The sequence below is a fragment of the Necator americanus genome, chromosome IV (assembly GCF_031761385.1).
Source record: "Necator americanus strain Aroian chromosome IV, whole genome shotgun sequence".
Classification (NCBI taxonomy): domain Eukaryota; kingdom Metazoa; phylum Nematoda; class Chromadorea; order Rhabditida; family Ancylostomatidae; genus Necator; species Necator americanus.
The window spans coordinates 2,745,580-2,770,924 of NC_087374.1; the positions used below are offsets into that span (position 1 = coordinate 2,745,580).

Consider the following 25,345-nt stretch of genomic DNA (forward strand, 5'->3'; position numbering starts at 1 on the left):
GTCCCAGCTTAAGAAGAAACAAAACCCTGCGTGAAGAGGGTTAAGATAGGGTCCCACTGCCATTGTAAGCCGATCGGCAACGATGGAACGTCAATACCTGGTCATGGGGCGAGATCTCCAGGTGGTCAGAAAAAAAGAGTCACCTCCTGGACAAAGTATTTGGTACTAAAGAGAACGACTCCATAGCTCAGAGCTTATGATTATAGAAAAATATCGAAATCACCCTTTCAACGTACTTCTGCGTCTATAGGCATCGCCCCACGATTCTGGAGTGGTACGGATTTCCATATTCCTATACGGGGTCGTAGACTATGGGGAAGAGGATGATTCCGTTCATTTCTTCCTAATTGCCCTAGAAAATGGTCCGGAAGATACGGCTTCGAGGGTTCCGGCGGACTATTTTCCACAAGAAGTTGGATTGGAGCGCACCAGCCTTGTGCACACGCCACATCTTCTGGGCCGTTTGTTACGGCAATTAGGAAGAAATGGACGGAATAACACCCCTCTCCATAATCTACTATTCCGTATACGAATACTCCACCTGAAATCCGTACCACCTCAGAGATTCGTGGAGTGATGCCTTTAATTTCGGGGGAAATGCATAATTTTGTGAAACAGAAATAAAGCTGTAGAGACCTATATTTATAACATGCAATAAAATGATAAAATCTTCAGTTACATTTTGTTATTATCTTCTGTTAAACTATCACAGAAATATTCGCAAAATTAATTTGATTTTTGTTTTAATTCCCTATAAATTATAATTAATAGAACATGAAAACACAAAAAAAAATACCGGGGAATGAAATCCGCTACTCTCTAGGATCAAATAAAGGTTCCTAAAAATCGCAGCAACAACGAAAACAAAAAAACACGTGGAATTTTCACAGACGTTTACGACGTCGGGAACTGCATAGAATGGCAAAATTCATAGGCGAAAGTAGATAGGACTAATAGATTAATTTTTAGAGGCAAAGTTGTGTTGCTGGGGGAAAAAAGAAAGGTGAAGAAAAAAGTACTGTAAGTAAAGTAAAAGTAAAACGTTTAGGGCGCCCTCTTGCTTTAAAAATGCGTTACATTGTTTTTATTGAATCTAAGAAGAAATGGGAACAACAGTGACCAGGAACAGACATTTGAATCTTTTCGTTGTTTATTTATCCATACCTGACGTCAAACACAAAAGTTTTACACGCAAAAGCAATTAGTAAGAAGTTGAAGAGAATAGTTGATCACAAGAAAGCGGATGGATCGAAAGAAAAGAGAAAGGAATTGAAAAGAATGAGAAGTTTGAAATTGTTAAATGCTAAGGCACAAGTGCACACGTCCATATATTTTCCCGTTCGATCACGTTATCGATTTTTTTGCGGAACTATACATAGATCACATTTTATGTGCCAATGCCATCCCTACTCTTAAAAGGTGATCAATTTTTTTCAGAACGTTTTTTTAGAACGGTTTTTTTAGATGTTCACGACGTCAGGAAAGTTTACGGAATTCGAATATATATACTTTAAAAATTGCAATGTTTTATTTTAATAAATATAATAATAATATAAACAATTTAAAAATAAATAATAATTAATAATAATATAAACAATTTTACTAACTAAAGCCGAATTGTAACGGTTTCGATTCGAAGTAGTTACACTAAATGAAATTTACTCGATGATCCCAGAAACTTATTAATTCCCCTATCTGAACACATAAGTAAACCGTACGGTTTTAGTTCGTTTCAGGACGTTTCAAGGACAATCTCAAATTTTTTGCTCTCGGCTAAAATCTGAACACAAAGGACGTCTGGAAAGTGGAATAACGTGGATTTGTCGTGAACAAAGCTGATTACTAGCTGGTGATGCCCTAAAGGATTTAGCTGAAGGAGAGAATAGTCCACTCTTATCGCGCTTCAATAAAATACAGATAATCAATTCTACCTTGTATGCTCGGTGCTAGAGGACTGTTATTATCCGTGGATGAATACAAAATTACATGAGGAACGTTTGTAATCAAAAGTACCACATTCCATTTTGAAATTTTAAAATTTTCCATTTGGAAATCATTGGCGTTGACCAAACGATTAAAAGAATTTCTGTCTGAGTGTCTAATTCAAGAAAAATAGCCCTTTGATAAAGATAGCTTAAAACTATCGATTGGAAGGAATTTGTTAAAGCTTAACTACCTTTCAACTAATAGAATGAGGAAATTTAAGAGAGGAACATGTGACTCTAAAGCTAAAGCATTAGAATAAGCATCTTAAATCTTATAATCATCTGTGTTAATCTTATAATGAATCAACCTAGTTTTTTTTGACGTGAAAATCTTGGGGACTTTTTCTTCTCATCAATGTTAAGCTTCCTTCGGATGAGTGTGGCGCAGTCAGTAAAAGGTTCCTTTCATCCCTCCTGGATGGAATAAATTGGTAACAAACTTGTCTGGGAGTATAAAAAACTGACTTTATACCTCAGCTAGCCCCGCAGGTCACTGTATCGGTTAGTTACTCATGTTCCTAAGCTCCAAACCATCCTGAACTGAAGTGAATGTAGTCCCAAACGGAGACACTTCACACACTTTAATATATCCGGCTTCAGATTACTGCGTCGTAGACTCTTAAAGTCACAGAACTAAGGATGTAAAAAACTTTTTTTTTCGATGAAACACTATTTAGTCAAGGAAAGCTGTTATACAACTATTGTATTATGGTATTGATTATTGTACAACTATTGTACTATGGTATTGATAACTTAGATGTATTTTTTTCATCCAATAAGAGTTCTCGCTCAATTTCTTGCGGTAGCTGTTTGAAACGCGTTGATAATAGTATTTTGAAGTGAGAACAGCGCGACAGTTAAACCCTTAGGCTGGTTTCCATAGAATTTTCAACGGAAATGGCTGTCTGATCACTATTGGAATCCAACAAATACAATTTAATTGCATTTAGACCAGTACCAGACCATAGAAATTCCATATCTGGTTTTCTTGCTTTTCTATTTCCTGAATTTTTCTATTTTTATTTATTCTATAAATTTTATTAACTATTATTTTTTTTACTATTATTGCTATTTATTTTTATTGCATTATTTTATTATTTATATTATTTATTATATTTTATTATTTTATTATTATCTTTCTATTTTTACGATAATTTAAAACCTTGATGTCTACCTTTCTGTGCTTTTTGGAAGCTTGTTAACTATTAAGAAATAAGTTATGTCTTCCGTGAACTGGATTATTTAACTATTTAGGAAAAAAATTCAATTCGGGGGTCAACGAATTTAAAACCTTGATCTATACCATTATTGTGATTTCGAAAAAGCTTTGCAAACTGATAACAAATAAGGTACGCTCATTGGGAATTAAATTGAAATGAATTGAAATTAAAATGAATTTCTGGGAATCTGCGATTAGAAATTCTATACAGTAGTGGATGCAGGGAATTTCGCTTCCATTGTCATCGTAGCTGCAGTTCCATTCGATTTTGGAAATCGAAATTGTGATGTGATATTTAACTATTCAAAAAATGTGACTGTAAAGACATTCTCAACGAGAATATACGACCCTATTTGCATTCATTTTCATATCGTTCTCCCATCGAATACGATTTCAATTCCAGTTGTTGCGGCTTTCTTCCTGTTGTATTCGGTGGATATGTGAGTTTCATGGATTTTTTTTTAAACATTTGTTAATGTTGTAAAACATTTTATTCTATAATTTATTTACTTCATAACAAGTAAACAAGTAATTCTATGTATGTATTACAAGTAATAAACTAGTAGCTGTCATCGAACTATGTTAAGCGTTCCAGTTCGGAAACTTGAGGTACTTCTTTAGAACACTTTGTTCTCTCTCATACGGTGTCAGAATCAGGAAACTATGAAAGTTGAGTTCCCACAGGACAAGAAATAAACAGTAGTAGTCCTGAGGAGTTTTTAAAAAAGAGAAAAAAGAAAAAAAGTTCCCAGAGAATAAGCTATAAACAATATTGGTACCGAGAAATTAAAAAAAGAAAAAACAGGAAAAGTTACAAATATCAATCGTGATTTATGGAATGTTCTTTTTTTGGAAAATTTATGATTTTCGTTCCAAATAAAATTTTTGCTTTGTCCACCACATTTTACATGACTTTGGCCACGTCTTCGATGTAGGAAACAATAAGGGCGTTTATAACCGTGCCGAAAGATCGTAAAGGATACTGTGCCTAAATAAATGCGAGGTCTTCCTTAATTTTTTTAGCCTCCTTAGAGTCAAAAAAATATATACCACTGAAATATAACATCAGTTAAGCTCTACTATGTTCATCTCAAGAAATAATCTTCTACAACGTTTAGAAAATTTGTCGTTTTTTCCCCGGAGAATCCAAAAACTTATTGAACAACGTAATATTTTAATTCTTTAGCAGCCGATCATTTCTGTTGGCTTTTATGGTAGTCCAACCATCATTGAATTTTCCCCATTCTTGATTGAGAAATTCAAACAAAGATTTTTTTCGTTGGGGAAAAATCTATATAGCCATTTTCACCATATAGAGGATTAATATTCATGATTTAGCGCAACGTTGTGAATGGGACGAACAAATTTGCGAATATTTCTCGTGGTCGCGTCGGTTTGCTTCTTCGTCCTCGCAGGTGAGAAAAATAGTGCGATTTTCTTGAAGTAGCATTCAAAAGGTTTCCGAAAAAAATGGTTGGAAATATTAGATTGAGGAGTACGAGGTAAGCGTTTTTTTTTTTCTAATTTTAAATTCGTAAACGCACATCATGTTTTGTCCAATAGGGACTTTCCTTTCTTTGCTCCACAAGATAGTATCTTTGCTGTTGTTTTTTTTTTGTATTTTTGGATTATTCAAACAGAGTGATAAGTGGATAAAAAATGGCATCATTGGCACCATCTTTTCATTTTTGCACTTAATCGAGCTGGTAAGGCAGTTACAACTAGAATTAGTGCTGTGTAAAAAGAAAGAGCAATTTTCTTTTTTTCCCCTTTCTTTCGCATTTCAAAATTTTTTACGTTGACATCGAAGTGGGATCACACACCGGTTAACGAGTTTTCGTGACGACACTTTTCTACTTTTTTTTACTAAAAATAAAAGGAAAAACCTAACAAATTAATCAGTAATATACTTTCTATTGTTATTCGCAATGACTTCCCCGCATTTCTCAGGAGTTTTTCTTCGGCAGACAAGTCTTCTTCATGTTTTTTTTCTCGGTTTTCATTTTTTTTTTTTGAATTTTCCATGCCTTATTCGATGTTCTCCACACACGGAGCAAATCACAGCCTTGGGGTTTTCATTCAATTAAGTGAAAAAAAACAAAAAAAAATCATTGAAACTAAAAAATTCACGCCTCTCTGTAGATCAGAAAATCTCTTTTAAATAATACAGGTCTTCTTAATGCTTCTTATTTCTATTAGCGTCTTTTAAATCTAAAAAAAAGACGCTCACCTTTAGTTAACTTAGCATTTGCTAGACATAAAGCCCCATTTCCCGTAAAGAGATCACAAGGTGTTCTGGGCAAAGAGTAAAGGCTTAAATTGTAAAAATTTTAAGTTGTAAAATAATGTCAATCCAAATTGTAAAAATTGTATAAAATTCCATTTTCTGCTGACATTACTACACCGTAGCAATCGTTCGAGTTGCTTATAAAAAAAACGAGATTACATTATGATTCGGTTTACTTGCTTCAAAATATTTACCTTCTTAGAAATCGATCCATCATCGATTCATCGATCAATCGTATTTCCCTGAAATATTGAATTGGGCTTTTTGGGGAGAGAGTTTCTTCCGATATCAAAGTATGTAACTTATGGAATCGTTTTATTCCTCATCATTTTTATCTACATTTTTATCTACAACTTTTACATTTTCGAATTTTTATCATGCATATTGTCATGGTTTTGTCCATCGTCTTACTGTAGTGTTGGAGGGGAATGGTAGTTTAGAAATGGTAATAATTCTATACATGTTACGGTTCTATTTTTATATTGAGAGGATTGCAGATCAAGTGACGGACATTCTGAATGGAGTCTCTCATAATCTTGCCGGCAATGAAAGTGTACGTTTTTCTTTAAATGTTTTGTTTACATTCTGAAAGTTTTAAGCTCAAACGAACTTTGTGATTGCGACGAACAATCCAGATTGGAATTTTAGCAAAAAAAAAAAAAAAGAAAAGTCGAATTTTTACGTTTCTGAAAAAGGAACTACTATTCTACGTCGCCAAATGAGTAATGATTATCAAATTTTTGGAGGAAAACTGGAAAAATGGCACTTCTTGCTCATGTTTGTTTACTAGGAAAAATAATAAATGATGGATCTAATGATACAAAAGGTACTGAATTCTCTCTAAACTTGTCGAAGTTCGCAGTTCAGCGTAGTTTGGAGGTTACAGAATACACATATATTCGTCAAATATTAATTATTATGTCTTAATGACTGATAGAAATTTGTTCTGTTGAAGGTAATCGAACACAACACTTCTGCAACACACGAATCACAGAATTCCACGAAGGCAACCACAAAATCATGTGTCAGCATGCTTACCGTAGCCGTCCCTCTTACATTTTTCTTCATCTTTTGAGAAGAATGGATCACCGACTGAATGACTGACGAGGTTGAAGTGTAGTCCTGAGCAATGATTTCAATGATTTGACGTTTGTGAACGAACTCTTGTAGCTGTCACTGTCCGCTTGATAATGAAGTTTTAACGCACACCAGAACAAAGACAGTAAAGTAAGACGATTCCTAACCGATACACGATCGCATGCGTGTAAATATACACATATACGCACATAGTACGTTCAAAACAACGTGAAGAACGGTGCATTTGCGTAAGCGGTTGCGCTCGAAGCGGCGCGGTGGAGCGTAGCGGTTGGGATCGCAGAGGGACCATTCCGAACTGCAGGGAAGAACGGTGCTAGCAAGGGTCCCACCGCGATCTTAACCGCTACGCGGCTCGGCACCGCTTCGAGCGCAGCCGCTTGCGCAACTGTACCGAGCTTCACGTCTTTTTGATCCTTTACATATTTTATGTCATTGTACTCACTTGTTTATGCATTTGATATATATATATATATAATAGTACTATTACTTTTAATACATACATTTACGCATATAACGTCCGTATCCTTTGTCGTGTCCTGCTTCATAGAACAGAAATTTTTAACGATCACCCTCAAACAGTAGTTTTGATCTCCAAAATCGGATGGATGAACTTTTCGCTTCAGAACCGGCAGATTTTTTGTCAAGCAGGAAAATTTCTAAAAATCCTCGAAAATATGGTAAACATTGTTGTATGTGATGGAAAGTATCCTACTGATCAAGTGTTTTTTTCTGACTGTTGGTAAAATAAATAGTTAGAGATAAAAATCACCGAAAATTATGCACCAACCCAGTATTTTTCTCATGTTGAAACAACAGGATATGAAGCATCATCTGCCATTTTTTTCTATTTTCTATTATTTCTTGCCATGTAGTGGTTTACTTAGTTGGCCAAGCCTGGTTAAATCTCAGGTTTAGATGCATGTTGCGGAAACAGAGCAGAGCAAACTGCAGCGGTAAATGTATTTCAAAAATTCTCATGGTAATACAGCAAAAAAAAAATAAAATAAAGTAACGTAACCCTACAAATCCCTACAAATCAACATACAGTGAGGGTTTCGGAACAGAAAGTTTCGAATTAAAATATAAAGCTGAAAAACACATCCACCACTGCTTACTGTACAACGTTCAACAAAAACAAGATCAACAAGTTGCAACAATCAGGAGTAGTTCAGAAAACTTTTGGTAGATAACTTAGTAAAAAGTACTGTACAACGGATAAAATAAAGGGTACAATTACAACTATAATATTTAAAAAAGTAAATTTCATGATATCCGTTTTTGTGAGAATGTGACATCTCGAAAAGTTCCGTTTTCATAATGGTTAGCAGGATACCATGCTACTTCATTTACGTTAGGTTCACGAATTTTTCGGTATACCAACAAACGTCTACAAACATTTGAAAACCTCAAATTCGAGGATTACGCACAAAGAGGGACGAAATAGCCGTACCTGCTCGTTTTGGAGGACAGTCGCTGCTCACAGTTAGCCAGAAGTTCGAGCGCTGGATGAAAAGGTAGGCAGGCTTCCGAGTAACTGGAACATTTAACTGATGCAATGAGCATCCTTAATGAGATTGTGGAATAAAGATTTAGCGCTAAATAGCAGATCCGTTTTCATAAGTAGGAAACCATCTTACAATTAAGATTTTACAAAACTTTGTGGTGTTCTCAAAAGTTTCGAATTGCGGAAATGAAGTAAAAAGGTAACCTGGAACCACCTAAAATAACATAATCTAATTTAAAGGCATCAGTCCACGAATCTAGGGTGGGTTTCAGGTGGGTTATGCCTACATGGAGTCGTAGATTATGGAGAGAAGGGTGATTCCGTCCATTTCTTCCTAATTGCCGCAAAAAACAGGCCGTAGGATACGGCCTCAAGCGTTCCAGCGCGCTATTTTCTACAATGAGTTCGGTTGGAGCGCGCCAGCCCTGTGCGCGCCGCATTTTCCGGGCCGTTTTTGGAAGAAATTAGGAAGAAATTGACTTAATTACCCTCCTCTCCATAATCTACGATCCCGTATAGGAACTCTCCACCTTAAATCTGTACCACCCCAGATTCGTGGGGTGATGCCTTTAACCGAATCTGGGGTGGTACAGATTTCAGCCTACCACGAAATTGCCGTAGTACAGAAACCTCAGGAAAACGTATTAGGGTTCTAAACTTTTCAAGGGAAACAAGAAGGAAACTACCGTCAGAACATTTCTCTGCTACTGCACCTCCTTTTGGCAATGTACACACACACCTTCTAAAGTAGAAATTCCCCTGCTAACACAAAATACTCCCGTATATCTGAAGAAAATCTCCCCGGTTCCGAGCACTTCTTCTGAACAGCAAGCCTTTTTAAAGGATTTCGTTAAAATCTTTTATATTACCGTAATGTAGTTTAGTGATATTTTAACGGTAACCTCGATAGTGGATTCCGAAACGTACATCAGACTCAATAACTCAAAAGAAGGTGTACCTTTCAAGAACAACTGGGAACCAAAACGACAGCTTCCCTCCAACGAGTAGAATTTTCGCTGCTAAATTACAGACATCCGTGAAAGTGTTCTCTAGCGAGTAAAGAGTCTTCTCAGGATAATGGCACTCGCTGTCAAATTCAATTTAATATTATAACAGGCACGATGGGGTAAAGAGTAAAGGCTCTTACTGCTGCGTATCTGGCAAAGTCCATTGTTCTTTCCTCGGCTTTTTACCGACCTTTCGCCCCTTCTCACGAATCCCATACGGTGCTTAAAAGTCAACAGATTATAACGACCACATAACAAAATCTGGCTTTGAAAGAACTACATACGGTCCGTGACTATTACGTTGAAAAGTGGCCTCTCCCATATATCGTGCCAGCTAGCGTCAGCAAGCAAACCACACAGATAATAGCGTTGTATGCCATACTGCTCAAAATTTGCTAACACGCTCTCCATTTCTGAACGCATTATGACATCGTGGCGGGAGGATTTTCCTGAACACGACCAATATAAGTAGAAATCTAATGACGGGAAACCTTTCTCACTGTAAATATTCGCTTTGAGACAGACAAATTAGTTAATTCAAGCGTAAATATCTTAAAAATACGTATGAAACACAACATGTCAACAAACCCTGGGCCTTGGCAACTCGGTAGTTGATTTCGGTGCCGATCACATATGCTCCAAAATGGGCAGCTGGCAAAAGCAGCCCTCCTAAACTCATTTGCAACTGATTATAAAACGTATTCATACGAAAAGGGTCAATGATATAGCATGGTGATCAAAAGTTAGATAGTTAAGTGCTAAAACTTTGGGATTGCTCCGAAAAATGTGTTGCTCCCTTCGTTGAACTGGAACCAAGACGAGCAGGTCAGCTTATCGGAAAAAGTGGACAAAAAAAATCGAAAAATTCGACATAAATTGGGTTATGGGAAGGTGAACATCTGTACAACTACCTGTGCCCATAAATGGGTCCAAAACCAAGTCGCCATCCTTGACAGAAGATATGTTGCTCTATAAATGGAGAATATCAATTGAAATAAAGATCACATCATTTAAAATGATGGGAAATTTAGTAAAATGATATATAATAGTATCATATACAGTGTGGTCAAAATGACGTGACACACGGCGCAGTTGTGTAGGCGGCCGCATCCCAAGCGACGGAAGGAGATAGCGGTGGAACCGAGGTGGGACCATTGCGAGCTGCAGCAATGAGAGGTGCTAGCATGAGCCCCTAACGTAATAAAGTTAGCAGGCTACGCTCCACCGCACTGCTTCATATTCATATTTACCATAGTACGCTTAGTCTTGCTCCTATACCCCTGGGACTACCACTTGCTAAGCTTTTAATTTGGATTTTTCATTTTTTGTTAGGATAGGTGTGCTTTATTTCGCAACTGATATCTCAATTGTACCTGGATAAAAGCCAGCTCTGGATCCATAGTGGTATTGCCAATGTATCTCCTCTTCTTAATATCATACCAAGACTTTAATTTGTATTGACCGTGACCTACCTAAAAAAACAAAGTGATAGAACGTTTGCTTACAAATGCCAGTATTTTTGTTGCTCACAACAATCGCATCACGGATTGGTATTGGATTATTATCCAACAGCGACTGAAATGATTGTGAAGAAAGACATGTGGTATTCATTCCGTTCTCATCTATTTTTTCTTTTCTATATTCCTAATATTATATTAAACTATCATTAATGTCGTTGCTATAGATTCGTCTTGCGGTTGACTGGGACATCAAAAGTACGTCGCCTTTTCTCCGTCATCACTAGTTGCAAGTGATAAAATACTCCATTTAACTCACTAGCCTGCAAAACACTAGTCGACTAGGTTCCGATTTCACATCCAGATATTCCTCCAAGACTGTAAACGTATTGTATGGATTCACCAAATCCACAGGGGCTCTGTCTAAGGGTAATATAGCAGCAATTTCCTGTAATTACGACTCGTATAGAAATTAATTTCTGGAAGAATAAAACGAATATGAAGGTTACTCCAAAGAGTCATGCTTTTTCAATAGTTCAATAAGCTTAGTTGGAAAAGACAACTACTGCTTCTATTTCGTAAAATACAAGATAATATAGCAGGATATGGGATAAATACTTACAGAAGAATAACTTATAACCTTAAAAAAGCCATTTCTACTTCCATTCCAAGCAACCTTAAACTGCAACAACTTGGGGACTGAGTCAAGACATTAAATCGAAGGAAATTAGGAGAAATATGATTATGGTGACGCTCCAAAAAAGCAACAAGAACCTACAACCCTCACTTCTTCCTTACAAGGACAACATTGACCTAAACTAATCCCACGTTATAGACTGTCCTCAGCACACTCTGAGAATTCAAAGAAGCTTTTGAAGTTCTCGATGCTTGAATCTCTGGTAAGATTCGAATAATAGGTTTAACACTAAAACATCAACTTTTACTTCTTCACTTTTTACAACAAAAGCTACAAGAGCCTGACAACAGGCGATGGTTTACATCAAATTAGGCGCTTTTTTATACCTCACAAAAAATTATCAACCGAAATCCCGCTTTTCCAACCCATACGGCACTATTAGTGAGTTCTTGTAGGTTTTTTTAAGTGGCCAACGTGGCTAAATTTCACATTTTATATGATTTCAGAGTTATAACTATGAGTTTTCAGAGAAATAACTGAGAGTTGAGTTGTATAGTATAAATTTGGTTATTTCCTCACAATTTTGGTCCAGCGCCCCATTCATGCTCTCTCAAGCATCTAGAAACATCAGAAAAAGCGAAAATTTAACGTGATCACGGCAGGAACAAATTCAAATTTCATTATCGTCCTGCTATTCAGGAGACTTGGAGTTAATCTGATTCGGCTTCTGTACAATTCATTAATGTTCTACAGTCCTTGCGCGTGTATTTCGAAAACATTTCGATACTAATTCGCATATGTACTTGATCTCCCAAAATAATGACTCAGTGCCTTTTCGACCTACAAAAAACCTACAAAACTTAAAACTAACTGTGTTAATAGGAGAAATAAAGGGATGAAGAGAAATGAGAACACTTACTTCTGCAGTTTTCAGACAATTGATGCCTTTTTTGCGTCCCGTTGGCTGGACCTTCACGCAAAACGACTGCTCCAAATCATCAAACTTCTGAAACAAAATAACTAAAATCCAATGTCCTCAAAATCTAGGCGAGAAAAAACCGCCACCTCAAAATCTGCTTTATGAAGTTCGATTTCTTCACGTAAAGCATTGTACGAATCCGCAACGTACATAAAAGTGTAGGCGGACTTCAGCAAGAGTGAACGAGAAAGAAGCTTGTGCACATCATTCTCGCTTGCCATTTCAACAATAAATATATGCTGCTATAAATCCTGATAAAGACTCTAACAGCAACAAGTACACATCTTAATTTTCCAAATACCGTAAGAGTTTGGCTATTTATGATTTTGTCTTATTTTTGAGGAAGACCTAACGTGGTAGACTAAGTCGTTGAGATCATCGACTTGGAAATGAAAACCTTTTAATGTTCACAGTAGAAGGTTCGAGCTTGCATCATACAAGATTTAAGGTCTGGACTTCAAAGACTGGAGAACGAGAGAGCGCTGCATTTGAATGACACCATTGAAACAGATGTTGTAGTCGACTAGCTCCTCCTTACTCATAAGGGAAGGGGAGGAGGGATGGGTAGGACGAAATGAGGGCTTCTATATCTGGTCTTTTTGAAAATTTAGTGGTGTCGGAATCAAATGTTGCAAGCAATAGTTATGTATTGTGCCATTTTCATGAACTACCTGTCAGTTAGGTAAATCGTTGATGACATTCCTATCAGGGAAAATGAAGTAGAAATGAAAGAACTGCATTACTCCTTTTCTTTGAGTGTTCGCCATGTTTGGTGCTATTTCATTCGGATAATCTGATTGTTCTCGAAGCTTTTTCAACTCAACAACACTATATTTCACTTCATTTCTATTCATTGTCTCAGTTAGCAAAACAACATAAGCAAGTACCTCAGCATTCACTTGCGTATAGTCGAAATCCAACTCAAGAGCATCGCAAATTCCTCTTAATTCTGGTACACGGAAATCGACATAGATTTGAGAAAAAAGAAACGCAAATTTCATCTTGTAATGCTATCCTCAAATGAATGGTTAGAAGACTAACTATAAGAAATGTATATAACAAAAACCAAGGAACATATCCTTAAAATGTATGAGATGAAATATTCATGAAGATAGAGGACATTTATTCACCAATCTCTACATACCTTTTACACTAAATATATGAAAATAAATCTACTTCAAAGCAGCTTGAAGGCCGAAACCGGGTCCAGTGGGTTCCCCCTGCAAAAAGTACATAGAACTGGAAAAATTGCGAAACAAAAAAAGCTGAGTCCTGCGAATTGAACAAGATCAGGTCCGAAAAAACACCGCCTTTTAAAGTGACGTTCCTTACGAGAAAAAGCTAACGCGAAAAAGCGAAAAAGAGATGCACTTATCATTATATTTAGAAAGTATAAGAGCGTACCGTGAGCGAGGTCATTTTTCCCATCGGTTCAGCAGCAAGTCGTCCAGAGCGAGGACCAGGCTGTGATCGCCGCCCAGCTTTAAGGTCAGACAAGATGTCGTCTACATCTTGGGGAGTAAGGTCTTCATAGAAATCATCATTTATCTGCAAAAAGAAATCTTTTTTGGATACAACACATCGAATTTCATGTAAAAGTGTCCCACAACAAAAATAAACACTGCTTGCCTGAATCATAGGTGCGTTGACGCATGCACCTAGACACTCAACTTCAGCCAACGTAAAAAGTCCGTCTTTCGTCGTTTCGCCCACATGAATGCCTATCGAATATTACAAAAGATAGAAATAAGATCAAGAAGGTAAAATTGGGAAAGAATGGTCAAGGAATGAAGAAATGCACTATACCTAACTTCTTTTCTATAGTTTCAGTGATAGTTTCTGCTCCACGAAGCATGCAGGGAGTGGTAGCGCACACCTTTAAATTGAAATTTAATAGAAAAAAGTTTTTAACCTGTTCAATTGAAAGTAAGACGCTATTAACACCAGACCCTCACTTTAACAACCCTCCCCGGAATATCTGAATGTCTGCCAACACAGTTTACAACAGCGCTTTCTAGCTTTTCTACGATTTAGTGACTTCCGGTCGCGCTTACTGACGGGTGGAGGTGGAGATATTGGTACAGGTTAAAGATAGTGGTGTCGCAGTCATTAGTAAGTTTAGGTACGAGTTAAATAGGCCTATTGAAATGATAGAAAATAATCCCTTAGAAGGATAAAAGATGAACTGACTCATAAACTCCTTTAGAATGCAACGTTCAACTTCAATTCAAGATCTAGAAGTTTATTAAGGCGTAAGCAGGCAGGTGTAGCGTACAATTAAGAAGCCACCACTGCGTCTGCGTACTCGATGATTCGCTTCAAAAGCAAAACAATTTTTTTTTATCTTTTCGGGGTCAACAAATAGACAGCACACCTGTTTGGGAGGACAAGGACACTGACCTCATACAGGAAGTCGGTCCCAATAGGTCATTGTATACGTTTTATACGCGTTCAGTGATCCTTACGATTTTGAATTGATGTCGAACGAGTTGGCGCATCACAATGCGACTGATAAACGTTACTTTCACCACCTTAGAATTTACTTGCAGAAAAAAAAACTTATGTGAAGCTCACTTAAATTGAGGTAATACAATAGCGATACAAAAACAATTAGGATTACGATTGTCATTACCAAGTATTAGGTGGTAACTTGAATTTATATTTTTTTTTTTTTTTTTTTTTTTTTTTTTTTTTATTTTTTTTTTTTTATTTTTTTTTTTTTTTTTTTTTTTTTACTTTTTTTTTTTTCCCACAAATTATTTTTTTTATTTTTTTTAAATTTTTTTTTTTTTTTTTTTTTTTTTTTTAAAACCCAACAAAATTATAAGTTTACCTGAAGGAAATATTTTCCAACAGGTTGCCTGTTGAACATGGTGTAGAAAGTCGCTACTTCATACGCTCGCATTCTGGGGACATCTGAAAAACAACATCACGGACGTAAGCATATAAAAAGGAAAAAGGAAAGGAAAGAAGAGAAAAAAAAAACAGCAGATCTTGTAGGGAAAAGAAGAACTGTATTAAAACACACCTAAGATACGAGCAACTTCGTGCATCGCTGAAATAGGCAGCCAACCATGTTGGCGTTGTGCAAGATCCAAGGCAGGAATCAATGCTGCAGCTTTATGTCCTTCAGGATAATTTGCAATAATAGCATCAAGCCTTTTCTTATTCTCTTCAGTAAATGTGAATTTCACTTTCGCGTTGTTTACCTCCGAATCACGATGAACCATAAGACCAGTAGCTTCAAATAGAATTTGTTTAAAAGCAGATTATTTTCTGTGAATATGCCAACAAATAATTTGACTAACCTCCTGTCCTCTTCGCTAGGATGGTTCCAAGACGACCAACCAGGGAAAGTGAGGACATCGTGAATATAAGGTTAATAGAAATGAAGAAAGAGGAATGTTAAGCACTCGTCTAGTGGAAGCGGTGCAGAAGTTTTCTCGTAGGGCGCGATATCTTCTCTTTGCTGACGGAAAATTTGCAAGAGGTATCCAGGGTGCCGGAAAAGTTGTACATTTGACAATATCACCAGAGATTTAGTTAGTTTTTCCATCACAACATAGCATGAAAAACGGAGAGACGATAATTACTGCAAGTAAGTTCCTTCGAATTGTTTCAATATAGGAAAGACACATACAAGGGACACGACACAATATTATACTTCTCATATGGGGGCCTCGTATAAGAGACTGATTGTTACCTACACGTGATGGCCCTACTTTAACTAAACGTAATCAGGCGTTCGAGTGTATAGTTGGGCCAAAACGACATGAAGCACGGACAATTACATAAGCAGCTGCGCGCCCGAAGCGGTGCGGTGGAGACAGCGGTCGGAATCGCGGTGGGACCATGGTGAATTGCAGCGATGGGTGGCGGTAGCGATGATCCGAACCGCTATGCCCCACCGTGCAGCTTCGAACGCGCAGCCGCTCGCGCAACTGTCCGTGTTTCATGTCGTTTTGACCCAACCATAGGCGTTAGGAACGTACGATCTACAGCAGGATCAAAACCACATGAGGCAAGGTGCAATTGCGTACGCGGCTTCTCTCGAGGTGCGGTGGAGCGTAGCAGTTAGGAGGGTATTGGAACCCTTGCTAGCACCATCCATCCCTGCAGTTTGTGATGGTCTCATCTCGGTTTCAACTGTTGCCGCCACCGCCTCGTTTCGAGCAGAACGCAAATGCACCGTGCTTCATGTCGTTCTGACCCGACTATATATAACCCGCACTGTTATATGGCGAAAAGTTCCTATACAATGCAAAAAGGTGCTGTCGTCCAGCACATTTTCAAAGCCCATAACCTGAAAGGTCAAATGCCTGAAGGAAGCATGGAATCTTTGGCAACAACCATTCGTTATACTTCTCATACACTATTTTATTGCTCCAACATCCCCTTAACCATAAGATGAGGGCGTGCCTTCACCTTCTATTTAAGGAAATGTTCACTGCTCAATATTAGATCAATGATTAGTGTTCATGATCAGATCGAGGTCGCACCGAGGCGGCTGCTAGAAACTCAATATCGCTACGTCAAGGATCGTCCTCTCGATACTATTCGATACTATTGTTCGATTATTCTGGAATAGAATGGTATCTGTTGCTACTCGTGTTTTCACGAACTTTTTCGTGTGTGCCCTGCATAATCAAAAGTTTCTCTTCCAATACGTGTTTCTTCAATCCATGAGCGAGCTGAGATCCACTTCTTGTGGATTGGTGTAGAAATCTCGGCTCAAATGCTCCGGTATCGCTTTGATCACCTTGACTCCAATTGTTGTTTGATTTGATCGGTAGTTGTTGTTTTTAGTTGCTGTTTCGTTTGAAATGTGTAATGTATGAGCGGGCTCCAGTAATTCCTCAATTTGCTTTGATCGCGTAGGAGGGTGCACAATGGTTTCTCAGGGACACGAAGAACATCAAATTTTCCTTTAAAGGGCCTTCCAAAGAAGTCAGTCTGAACAAAGTGGTCGGCAGTCTTCCTGTGGTGTGTTCAATATTTCGTGATATATCAACCCAGTTCCTCTCTTCCAACGTTTGCGGTTGAATTCACGTTATCACTTGTCCGGGACACCATATTTTACTATTCTCTGGCGAATACGGTGGCGTCTCTACACTTCGTTCGCCTACGTAAGACTGAATATTTCGAATACTGAATGCTGAATATTCCTCTTTCAATTGCATGGAGCGGGGTACTCCTACAATTGATCAATTCTTTCTTTTGACGCCGACGGCATATTTTCTTTCTGTTTGCGAGATGCTCATGTTTCTGAAGTAGCTCCAAGCAAGGAGAACGGTGTTTTTGAAAAGGTGAGCACGGAGCCGGGTGTTCCTAATCTTCTTCACCACATGCTCTATGCTCTTCAGCCGCTCGTTTCCTCCTGCCCAGTTTGGAGGCCAGGTCGTTTTTCATGTTTACTTCCCGACCTAAACATAGCTGGTGTACTCCGACATGTTCGTTTTTATGAGCATGATTGGGGCATCTGAGACCCATCCGTTTCTCACGAACATCGCTTTCGCAAATTCAGATGAAGACCAATATTTAAGCATGCTTTGTCGAACTCGGTCAGCATTCGTCACGCTCGGCTGATTTCAGAACAATATAATCGCAGATGGTGTAGCTGGCGATAGTAATTTTCTGGGTACGATTATATCACCCTCCCAGACCCCTCTTTTCACGTCGATGATGATATTCTTGCAGAATGGCGAGGTTCCGGGCGTAAAGCTACTGTGGAACTCTCAAACTCTCCTTTGTGTGCTAGGAACATCCTAGCTGTCCAAGGCTTCCATGACCGCTTCGGTCTCAACTGATCATTAAAGTGCCCAGGGGAAGGAACGAATTTTTTTCTTCATCATTTGTTCTTTTTATTCAATCGAGACAATAAGGGCATTGAAGCTGAGATTGGTGCTGTGTCTAGAGAAGGATAAATGCTTGAGAGAACAGAAATCTATGTCTCACCGGTTTCGATAGCAGCGGAATTTTGACCTCGAAGACAGATCACACACTGGTCGATCCATTGCAGTGGGTTGAGGGAAAAGTCAAATTTTAAACCAATTTTCTTTCAAAAACAGAAAAAAAATTCAAATTAGTCAATGCACTCCCTAATGTTGTTCTTCCTGTCGACCCATTGTTCAACAATTTTGAACTGATAGTTGAGGGATTTTTTTCTGATTATTTTTAAAGTGATCAATAGCGCAACCTCCATTGTTGTTCTCTCCATCGTTCCCAATGACTTCCTCCGATCAATCAGCAAGTTTTTCAATAACTTACATTAGCTTTTTTCGATCTTTTCTTTCTGTTTTTGATTTTTTATCCTTGGTCCATCTTTTTTCATGCCTAGTTCGATGTCCTCTACGCGAACCACAAATTTCACGAGCAGTTTTAACAGCCCTGCACTTCGATTAAAATGAAAGAAAAAAAAAATGGTGTCGGAAATGATTCGTTTTGTCCATACTCTATAAGAATCAAACCCATTTTGTTTTCTGTTATCCAGAATCTGACGAAGGAGAGTAGTCCGGAACGTCAATCTAATAATGTGTGGAAATTTTGATCATCGCTTAGGTAACACCCACAAAACGCTTCTCAAGTCAAGATTCATTGATATTTTAATGTGGATCTTATCCTGGTATTTTGAATCATCCGTTCCCGAAAACTAGGAAATAGTCATGGAGTCTTCAAGTAGGAGAAAAACTTAGAAAGAATAGTTCACAGCTTTTAAAAGCAGGATTATCCTAGAAAAACCTTGAAATCTCCGTTTAGAATACATAGGATTTTTCCAGAAGCTTTTCTTTCTCACATCATAACTCATCCATGACACTTTTATTCAAAATGCAGTGTTGTACCAATATTTGAGAAAGTATCGCTGAAAAAAGGAATATTTTAAAATTTGTGCAACACATTATGAGATGAATTTTGCCAAATAACTTTAACAAAGTGAACAAATGGCGCGAGAAAAGAAATAAATTAAATAAATTGACGGCGATAACGAAAAGAGGAACCTGTAACGTGTTTTATACCCAATATTTTTACGAAATTCAAACTCTACACGAAGAATTACAAAAAACATGGCCCCAGTATTGATCCATGCAGTATTGATTTTTCTGATGTCCAGACTTCAAAGTAAAGCACATATTCCTTGTTGTCCGTCTAAGTACATCCTTAGGTAGTGTCCATAGAAGATGTCCATACTTCTATTCTATCAACTGACAGCTTCCCACCACATGGAAATATCCTGAGGAGTTTCCGCAAGCGCTGACTGAGGTGCTGTAGTTGCTGTGAATAAGGTGCCAGTGACCTGTAAGTGAATGGAAAAGAAAATTTATTTGATCTACGTGGAGATCAATTAATTTGAGGAGGTGGTCCACTTACGTTATTTTGTTGGGATGAAGGGATTGTAGCGCAGTTATCCTCATATTTTTGCTGCTTTGGAGGTGAGAATGCGCTTTCTTCTCCTTTTTCTTCTACATCCGGCAAGTCATAGACATTCAACTGTAACAACGAATAAAATTACTTTAAAATCTTAAAAAAACCTAAAAATATAGTGGCTAAAGAATTATTTTACGTACATGTAATCCCTTTGATACGGAGATCTTTTTTTGTTCGCCCCTTTTCGGAAGCAACTGAGACACTTCAGGTTGGCGAGAAGCACGAGATTGGGCCAATTTTTTCTCGCTACTGCTTTGCATGAACTTACGTGCTGCTTCCTGTAGGATTGTTGTTGTTTGAAACTAAAATAAAAATAAAAGCAAACAAAAAAAAACAGGAAATAAAAATGGAAGTATTAAAGTAGAAATATTAGAGTTAAGTGCACAAAGAAAATAAAAAACGAAGGGAAGCTTACTGCGAATGCATCTGGTATACTACTTCTTCGATTTTTTGTCGCTTTTTTACGAATAGGAGCAGGTTGCACAATTTCTTCTGCAGCTAATGTGTCTTCATTAGCAAAACGAAAACGTGGAATATCAGTGTCTTCGATTCCGTGCGAGATTATTGATGGCATACCTAGAAACTCAACATAGCCACAATACAGCTGAAGGTCACACGGTTATACACTTTCAATTCCTATTATTTCTTCCTTATTTTTTATTATTTATTTTCAAAGAGTGCGTTGCTTTACGGCCACGTTCCTGTATCACAGTACCCGGATATAATTTAAGCATAGCACCTAGGAGGCCACCTAAACCTATAATATTGACAACGTTTCGTTACCAAAATGTTCCCGAAAGTTAGTTTTTTTTTTAACATTTAACATTCTGAGAAATTTTGACATCTTTCTGTCAAATTTCTCTATAATACTGGAAACGTTTCGTGACCGAAATGTTCTCGAAAATTAGTTCGTTTTTTCAACAGTTGACATTCTGAGAAATTCTAGCTTCTTTTTGACGAATTTCTCTATTATATTGAGGGCGTTTCATAACTGAAATGATCCCGAAAATTTATTTTTTTAATAGCTAACATTCTCGGAAATTTTGACATCTTTCTGATGAATTTCTCAGAATGTCACCTCCTATTTTATATGTATGTTCCTGGAAAGTGCTTTTTCAATTATGGAGCTAAGCAGAGAAAGAAAACGACTGTTTACTCAGGAGGAATCTTTAGGAAAGATTAATTTTGAGAATTCACTACGTAGCAAGTTCTATTAATATTATTAAGTGAACTTGAATGAAGTTTAGTGAACGAAGAACTCATTCAACGAGAGCTGAGGTTTTTCTTTTAATTAATTGATTTCCCTGTTGTTGGATTACGTATGAAAATTTATGGATTGAAAGCGTTGAGAGAAGCGTTACTTCCTTAGAAAAAATCGTCGGAAGACCCAGCCCCGTTGCTATATTCGGGAAATCGTAGGGAAATAATTTTGTTGTTAAGATGATATCGTTCATACCTGTTGAAATTGGATGAGGATATTTCGAGACATCTACAAATGAATCTTTTTGTTTTTGTGGGTTACGAATTCGACGTAAGCAATTCTCCAACCATGTACGGATCGTTTGCTTAGCAACCTCTTCCTCGATGATGAACTCCAATTCTTCTCGCTGTAAGATTATCGTCCATGTATAATGTATAATGATAAGGATAAAGCTGAAAATCTAAAGCTTTTCCTCCTATTGATCTAATTTAATCTAGAGGCGGTGTAGTGCAGTCGGTAAAAGGTTCCCGTGTGGTTGCAGCATGATCGATCGTTGGTTTGAAACCGCTCTAGTGCCTACCAAGCCCTTCGTCCCTCTGAGGTCGATAAGATGGTACTAGACTTGTCTGGGAGGGTAAAAACACTGACTTGACACATCGGCTAGCCTCCGCATGTCATTGTGTACATAGGCTAGGTACGGGTCCATGAACCTCAAACGATTCTGGATTGAAGTGAACGTGGTGACGCATCCCAAGCGGATTGATTAACGCCAGACACTTTATCCTTTATTTTATTCTTTAATCTAATTGGAGGGCTAAAGCGTCATCGGTTGGCTGCTCTACGTAGCGTTACAAAAAAAATCGCAAAAAATCGTACAGAGATGGTGATTCAGATGTTAGCAAAAAACCAGAGATCTGTTCAACTCGGCTGATGTCGATCGATAGTGACCCTATCTGGATATGGAGGTAACAAAAAAAAAACGAAAAAAAGGAGCTTAGCTAATAAAAAAAGGGGTGTGAGGAGCGTCATGGAAGCAAACCATGTGCGACATGTATGGAATAAAAATTGGCCCTAGAATAGCCTCAAAAATTAGATTACCCCCTCCTCCCCTGGGTAATCTACCAAGGATGGGAGGAACAGGGAGTAAGGAGAGAAGGTTTTCTCTTCGTTCACCCGACGTGTTCACTAGTAGCATGGATTCCCATGCATACTCTTAGCAGGATTCGATTCAAGCGGTTGTGGACACTTCCGGAGATTCCGGAGGCAAAAATCCTACCTGCAACAGTTCTTCCAGTTGTAGTGATTTCCTTATATCCACGGAACGATACGAAAGCATGCTGAATGAAATATTGATTGGGCCAAATGTTAAATTTTAAGTGCCACAATCTACTCCCTTACTAAAGAACGTCATGGAAGGAAACATCGTCCCCGTTGTGCAACTTGTCCATCTCATAGCACATATGCTTAAATAGAATCCGATCTTTTTCAGGATCCACCTCTAGACGTCCCTATAAATAAAGTTGAAGAGGATTAACGTTTAAGTTATTGACAACTTCACGACAACCTTAAGAAGTCTGAGCAGGAATTTTACTCTTCCAACCGGTATGGACCGTTTCTGCTCTCGATCAACCATGTTCCAGACTACCTGGGAAACCGTAACTATACAAAATTACACCAATAGTTTATTATGATATTATTATTATACTATGTTTTCGTAATTATATGATATTGCACCATTAACACATAGAAAATCTTATATTATAGGCAGCATAACGCGAAATTGACAATTTTGGGAACAAATAGATAAGAAATGGTAAAGGGTGTAGAGCGTAGATCATGAGTATGGACGTGATCACCCCCAATTTTTCCTAATTTCAGAAAAAGTCCGGAAAAATTGCGTGTGAAACGGCCTTGGCAATAAAATTTTTCTACGAGGCACCTAACAACGTGCTCCGTCTGCGATAGCAGAAACACGCGCCGCGTCTGCCGGCGGACTGTTGATGGGGCTGTTGACGCTGTCTCTCTCGCTCACAACCAGCAAAACCAGTATTAAAGTATTTTTTATGAGAGAAAAAGTAAATTTTTCCTAATAAATATCCTTAAAAGAAGCGAGTTAGCTACGAAATCCATTACTATCTCATGATTTCTATAAAAATATTGTAACAGTTCTCTCAAGAAAACACCTCCAGTGTACTGTAGGGTCAAGGGTTTCTCAATCCGACACCCGCTATGAGGTGGGTGGAAATCCTTCCGTTAATTTGGCGCACCACTAGGAAAATTCGATCGCTAATCCCGTTTTACAGGGCGTTTTCCAGGATAATGACTAGAAATTGAGCGTGATTGCGCTCATATACCCTTGATCCACACTTCCAACCTCATCCTCCCGTAGAGAGATCTCATTATCGTGGTAGCTACCTTTAAGAAGAGAACGCGTCAGAGAAAGAGACCTCAGAGAACTTGGCAAGTGAATTTATAACGAAAACTACAGAGTGTAAACAGATATTACAGGATAAATAGCATACGGTAGGATTCTCTGTGGGATTCGTAGCATAATATCCTTAAAAGAAGGGTGAGCACAGTAATTAGAGAAAAGGGGCAACAGTTTGTCATAAATCTCTTCATAAATCAAGTTCAATAACGAAACAAATTACTAAAATAATTACTAATAATATATAATATAATAACAAATAAATGACTAAATAAATTCAATATCAAAAATAAAACTACCTGGAAATTTCTTATATCAGCATAACTTAGCAGAGCATCTTCCTCACTTGAATAAAACAAGGAAAAATTCTCCATAATGATAGCTGTAATCCAGAATTTCTTTTTTCTCAAAGAAGTGTTTATTTTAGGTCCAGCGCAAAGTCAACCAACCTACTAAAAGGTTTCGAACAATGTACGTAATAATTAAATAAAAAGAGCAAAAATAAATAATTGATCCATAGTAGTTCCCACAATCCGTGTTCCAGTAGTTCATGCCTTCTTGCCAATAACAGAATGGAGGACTTCTCTGCAACGGTCACTACAGGAGTCCCACATATCTCTTTCTATTAGAAGATTTGGAAGCTATGGCTAGGTTTTTAAAACTAAAAAAAATTCAAATACACACATGTGCGTAGAATTATTGCACACAATTAAACTTTGACTCAACTTCCGCAATCTCGCCATTCCTCAATTCAATTTCTCAGGTTTTGAATTGCCCCCTTCTATAATAATTAAGCCTTTGGCTTCAATCCGTTGCCTAAGGGACTAAAAAAAATTTGAAAAAAGTAAGCAAGAAAATTAAATCCATGTAAACGAAAAGATTTGTCATTGAATGAGACAATGAAATTTGAAGCGAAGCTTTTTTCAAACGCTTTGGAAGAAGGTCTGTCACCGATAGAGCGAAAAAAGTTTCTTACAGAATGAAAAATCCTCTTTTACGATGTAAAATCGAAATTGTTGACAGAAAAGGTGTAATCCTATGTTTTCATCAATGAAGAATCCGCTAGTGATGAGGTCGCACTTATTACTCACTGTATAGACAAACGATTTCGGAGAAAACACGAACGAGACGTGGTAGGAGAACAAATAAAAACAGAAAGGCATGGGAATGTTGGAGAATAGTTGGAAAAGAGGTTGGAAGAAGGAAGGAAATTCTTGAAAACCTTAAAACCACTACCAATAGCAGTGTTTAGAGGTAAACACCAGCTCAAACAAACAACACACAACCACAAAACACAACCTTATCGAAAAAAAAAGGCAACACATCCGTTCTACAAAAAAAGAATTGCAGTTATTTAAAAGAAATATTCAAATAAATTTTCCGAAAGGAAGCGAGTTATCACCAAAATCTATTACTATCCTATGCCTTCTACAAGAAGGATCCTGAAGAATGTTGTACTGTATGACAAAACACAACCTACCATACAGTCATGCATTATATCATTCCAATCTTCTCCTGTTATACTTCTGAACAAGACCACTAATGCTTCAGATCCCGTACGAAAGTTGACGTGTCTGAAAAGTAATGTATTTCTGTGGATTTTAAGAAATACAATGAAATAAATTACATATTTGAACAAAATTAGAAAAAAAAGAAACATTTCGCTCTATTTTCAATGTAAACATATATGTAAAAAGGCGCCATGTTTCTAAAACGCCTATAATATTAGACGTCAAACCGATAAATGCGAGTAGAAGTCCTTTTTTCTCATTATTTACAGAAATTTGTTACAATGAAAATGTCTCCTGATCCCTATGTTTAAAGGCATCACCCCAAGAATCTGAGGTGGTACGGATTTCAAGTGGAGTATTCGTATACGGGATCGTAGACTATGGAGAGGGGGGGGGGGAGAGATTCAGTCCATTTCCTTTTAATTGCCGTAAAAAGCGGCCCGGAAGATGCGGCCGAAAATCATTCCTGAACACCGCTTTTGAAGCAGAGGTCAGCAAGAAATGCTCCTGTGAATATGATTATACAGCGACATGAAAAACATGAAAGTATATAAGCGTCACGCTCGATCGGTGGCAGTCATTTTGATAAATACTCCACCTCACTAAGGTT

The 25,345-nt window shown here is 37.6% G+C and overlaps 4 protein-coding genes across 7 annotated transcripts; 1 reads left to right on the forward strand and 3 right to left on the reverse strand.

Moving 5' to 3' along the window:
* Positions 1-82: 82 nt before the first annotated feature.
* RB195_000235 (uncharacterized protein) lies at positions 83-6,566 on the forward strand (the record flags this gene model as incomplete). Of its 2 annotated transcripts, XM_064196466.1 has the most annotated exons (4): positions 83-162; positions 3,608-3,644; positions 4,543-4,619; positions 5,989-6,025. In XM_064196466.1, 4 exons carry the CDS (start codon positions 83-85, stop codon positions 6,023-6,025), a joined length of 231 nt encoding a protein of 76 aa, XP_064052346.1. The 2 variants fall into 2 exon arrangements, with proteins under 2 accessions (XP_064052346.1, XP_064052347.1); XM_064196465.1 differs by lacking the exons at positions 83-162; positions 3,608-3,644 and adding an exon at positions 6,447-6,566 and having other exon boundaries at positions 4,556-4,619; positions 5,989-6,044.
* Positions 6,567-7,852: 1,286 nt separating this feature from the next.
* On the reverse strand, positions 7,853-13,174 carry RB195_000236 (uncharacterized protein; the record flags this gene model as incomplete). The annotated part of the gene is made up of 12 exons (XM_064196467.1): positions 7,853-7,976; positions 8,040-8,123; positions 9,052-9,180; positions 9,241-9,322; positions 9,385-9,549; positions 9,689-9,769; positions 10,012-10,069; positions 10,474-10,572; positions 10,877-11,005; positions 12,114-12,200; positions 12,260-12,415; positions 13,061-13,174. 12 exons carry the CDS (start codon positions 13,172-13,174, stop codon positions 7,853-7,855), a joined length of 1,308 nt encoding a protein of 435 aa, XP_064052348.1.
* A 171-nt stretch (positions 13,175-13,345) lies between these two features.
* Positions 13,346-15,539, reverse strand: RB195_000237 (uncharacterized protein; the record flags this gene model as incomplete). 2 transcript variants are annotated; one of them, XM_064196469.1, is made up of 7 exons in its annotated part: positions 13,346-13,393; positions 13,578-13,721; positions 13,803-13,894; positions 13,980-14,049; positions 15,007-15,089; positions 15,202-15,414; positions 15,482-15,539. In XM_064196469.1, 7 exons carry the CDS (start codon positions 15,537-15,539, stop codon positions 13,346-13,348), a joined length of 708 nt encoding a protein of 235 aa, XP_064052350.1. The 2 variants fall into 2 exon arrangements, with proteins under 2 accessions (XP_064052350.1, XP_064052349.1); XM_064196468.1 differs by lacking the exons at positions 13,803-13,894; positions 13,980-14,049.
* Positions 15,540-19,368: 3,829 nt separating this feature from the next.
* On the reverse strand, positions 19,369-25,052 carry RB195_000238 (uncharacterized protein; the record flags this gene model as incomplete). 2 transcript variants are annotated; one of them, XM_064196470.1, is made up of 12 exons in its annotated part: positions 19,369-19,464; positions 19,539-19,658; positions 19,736-19,897; positions 20,011-20,171; positions 21,052-21,202; positions 22,073-22,133; positions 22,195-22,304; positions 22,361-22,441; positions 23,524-23,606; positions 23,674-23,809; positions 24,705-24,798; positions 25,003-25,052. In XM_064196470.1, 12 exons carry the CDS (start codon positions 25,050-25,052, stop codon positions 19,369-19,371), a joined length of 1,305 nt encoding a protein of 434 aa, XP_064052351.1. The 2 variants fall into 2 exon arrangements, with proteins under 2 accessions (XP_064052351.1, XP_064052352.1); XM_064196471.1 differs by lacking the exon at positions 25,003-25,052 and having other exon boundaries at positions 24,705-24,719.
* Between the last annotated feature and the right edge of the window lie 293 nt (positions 25,053-25,345).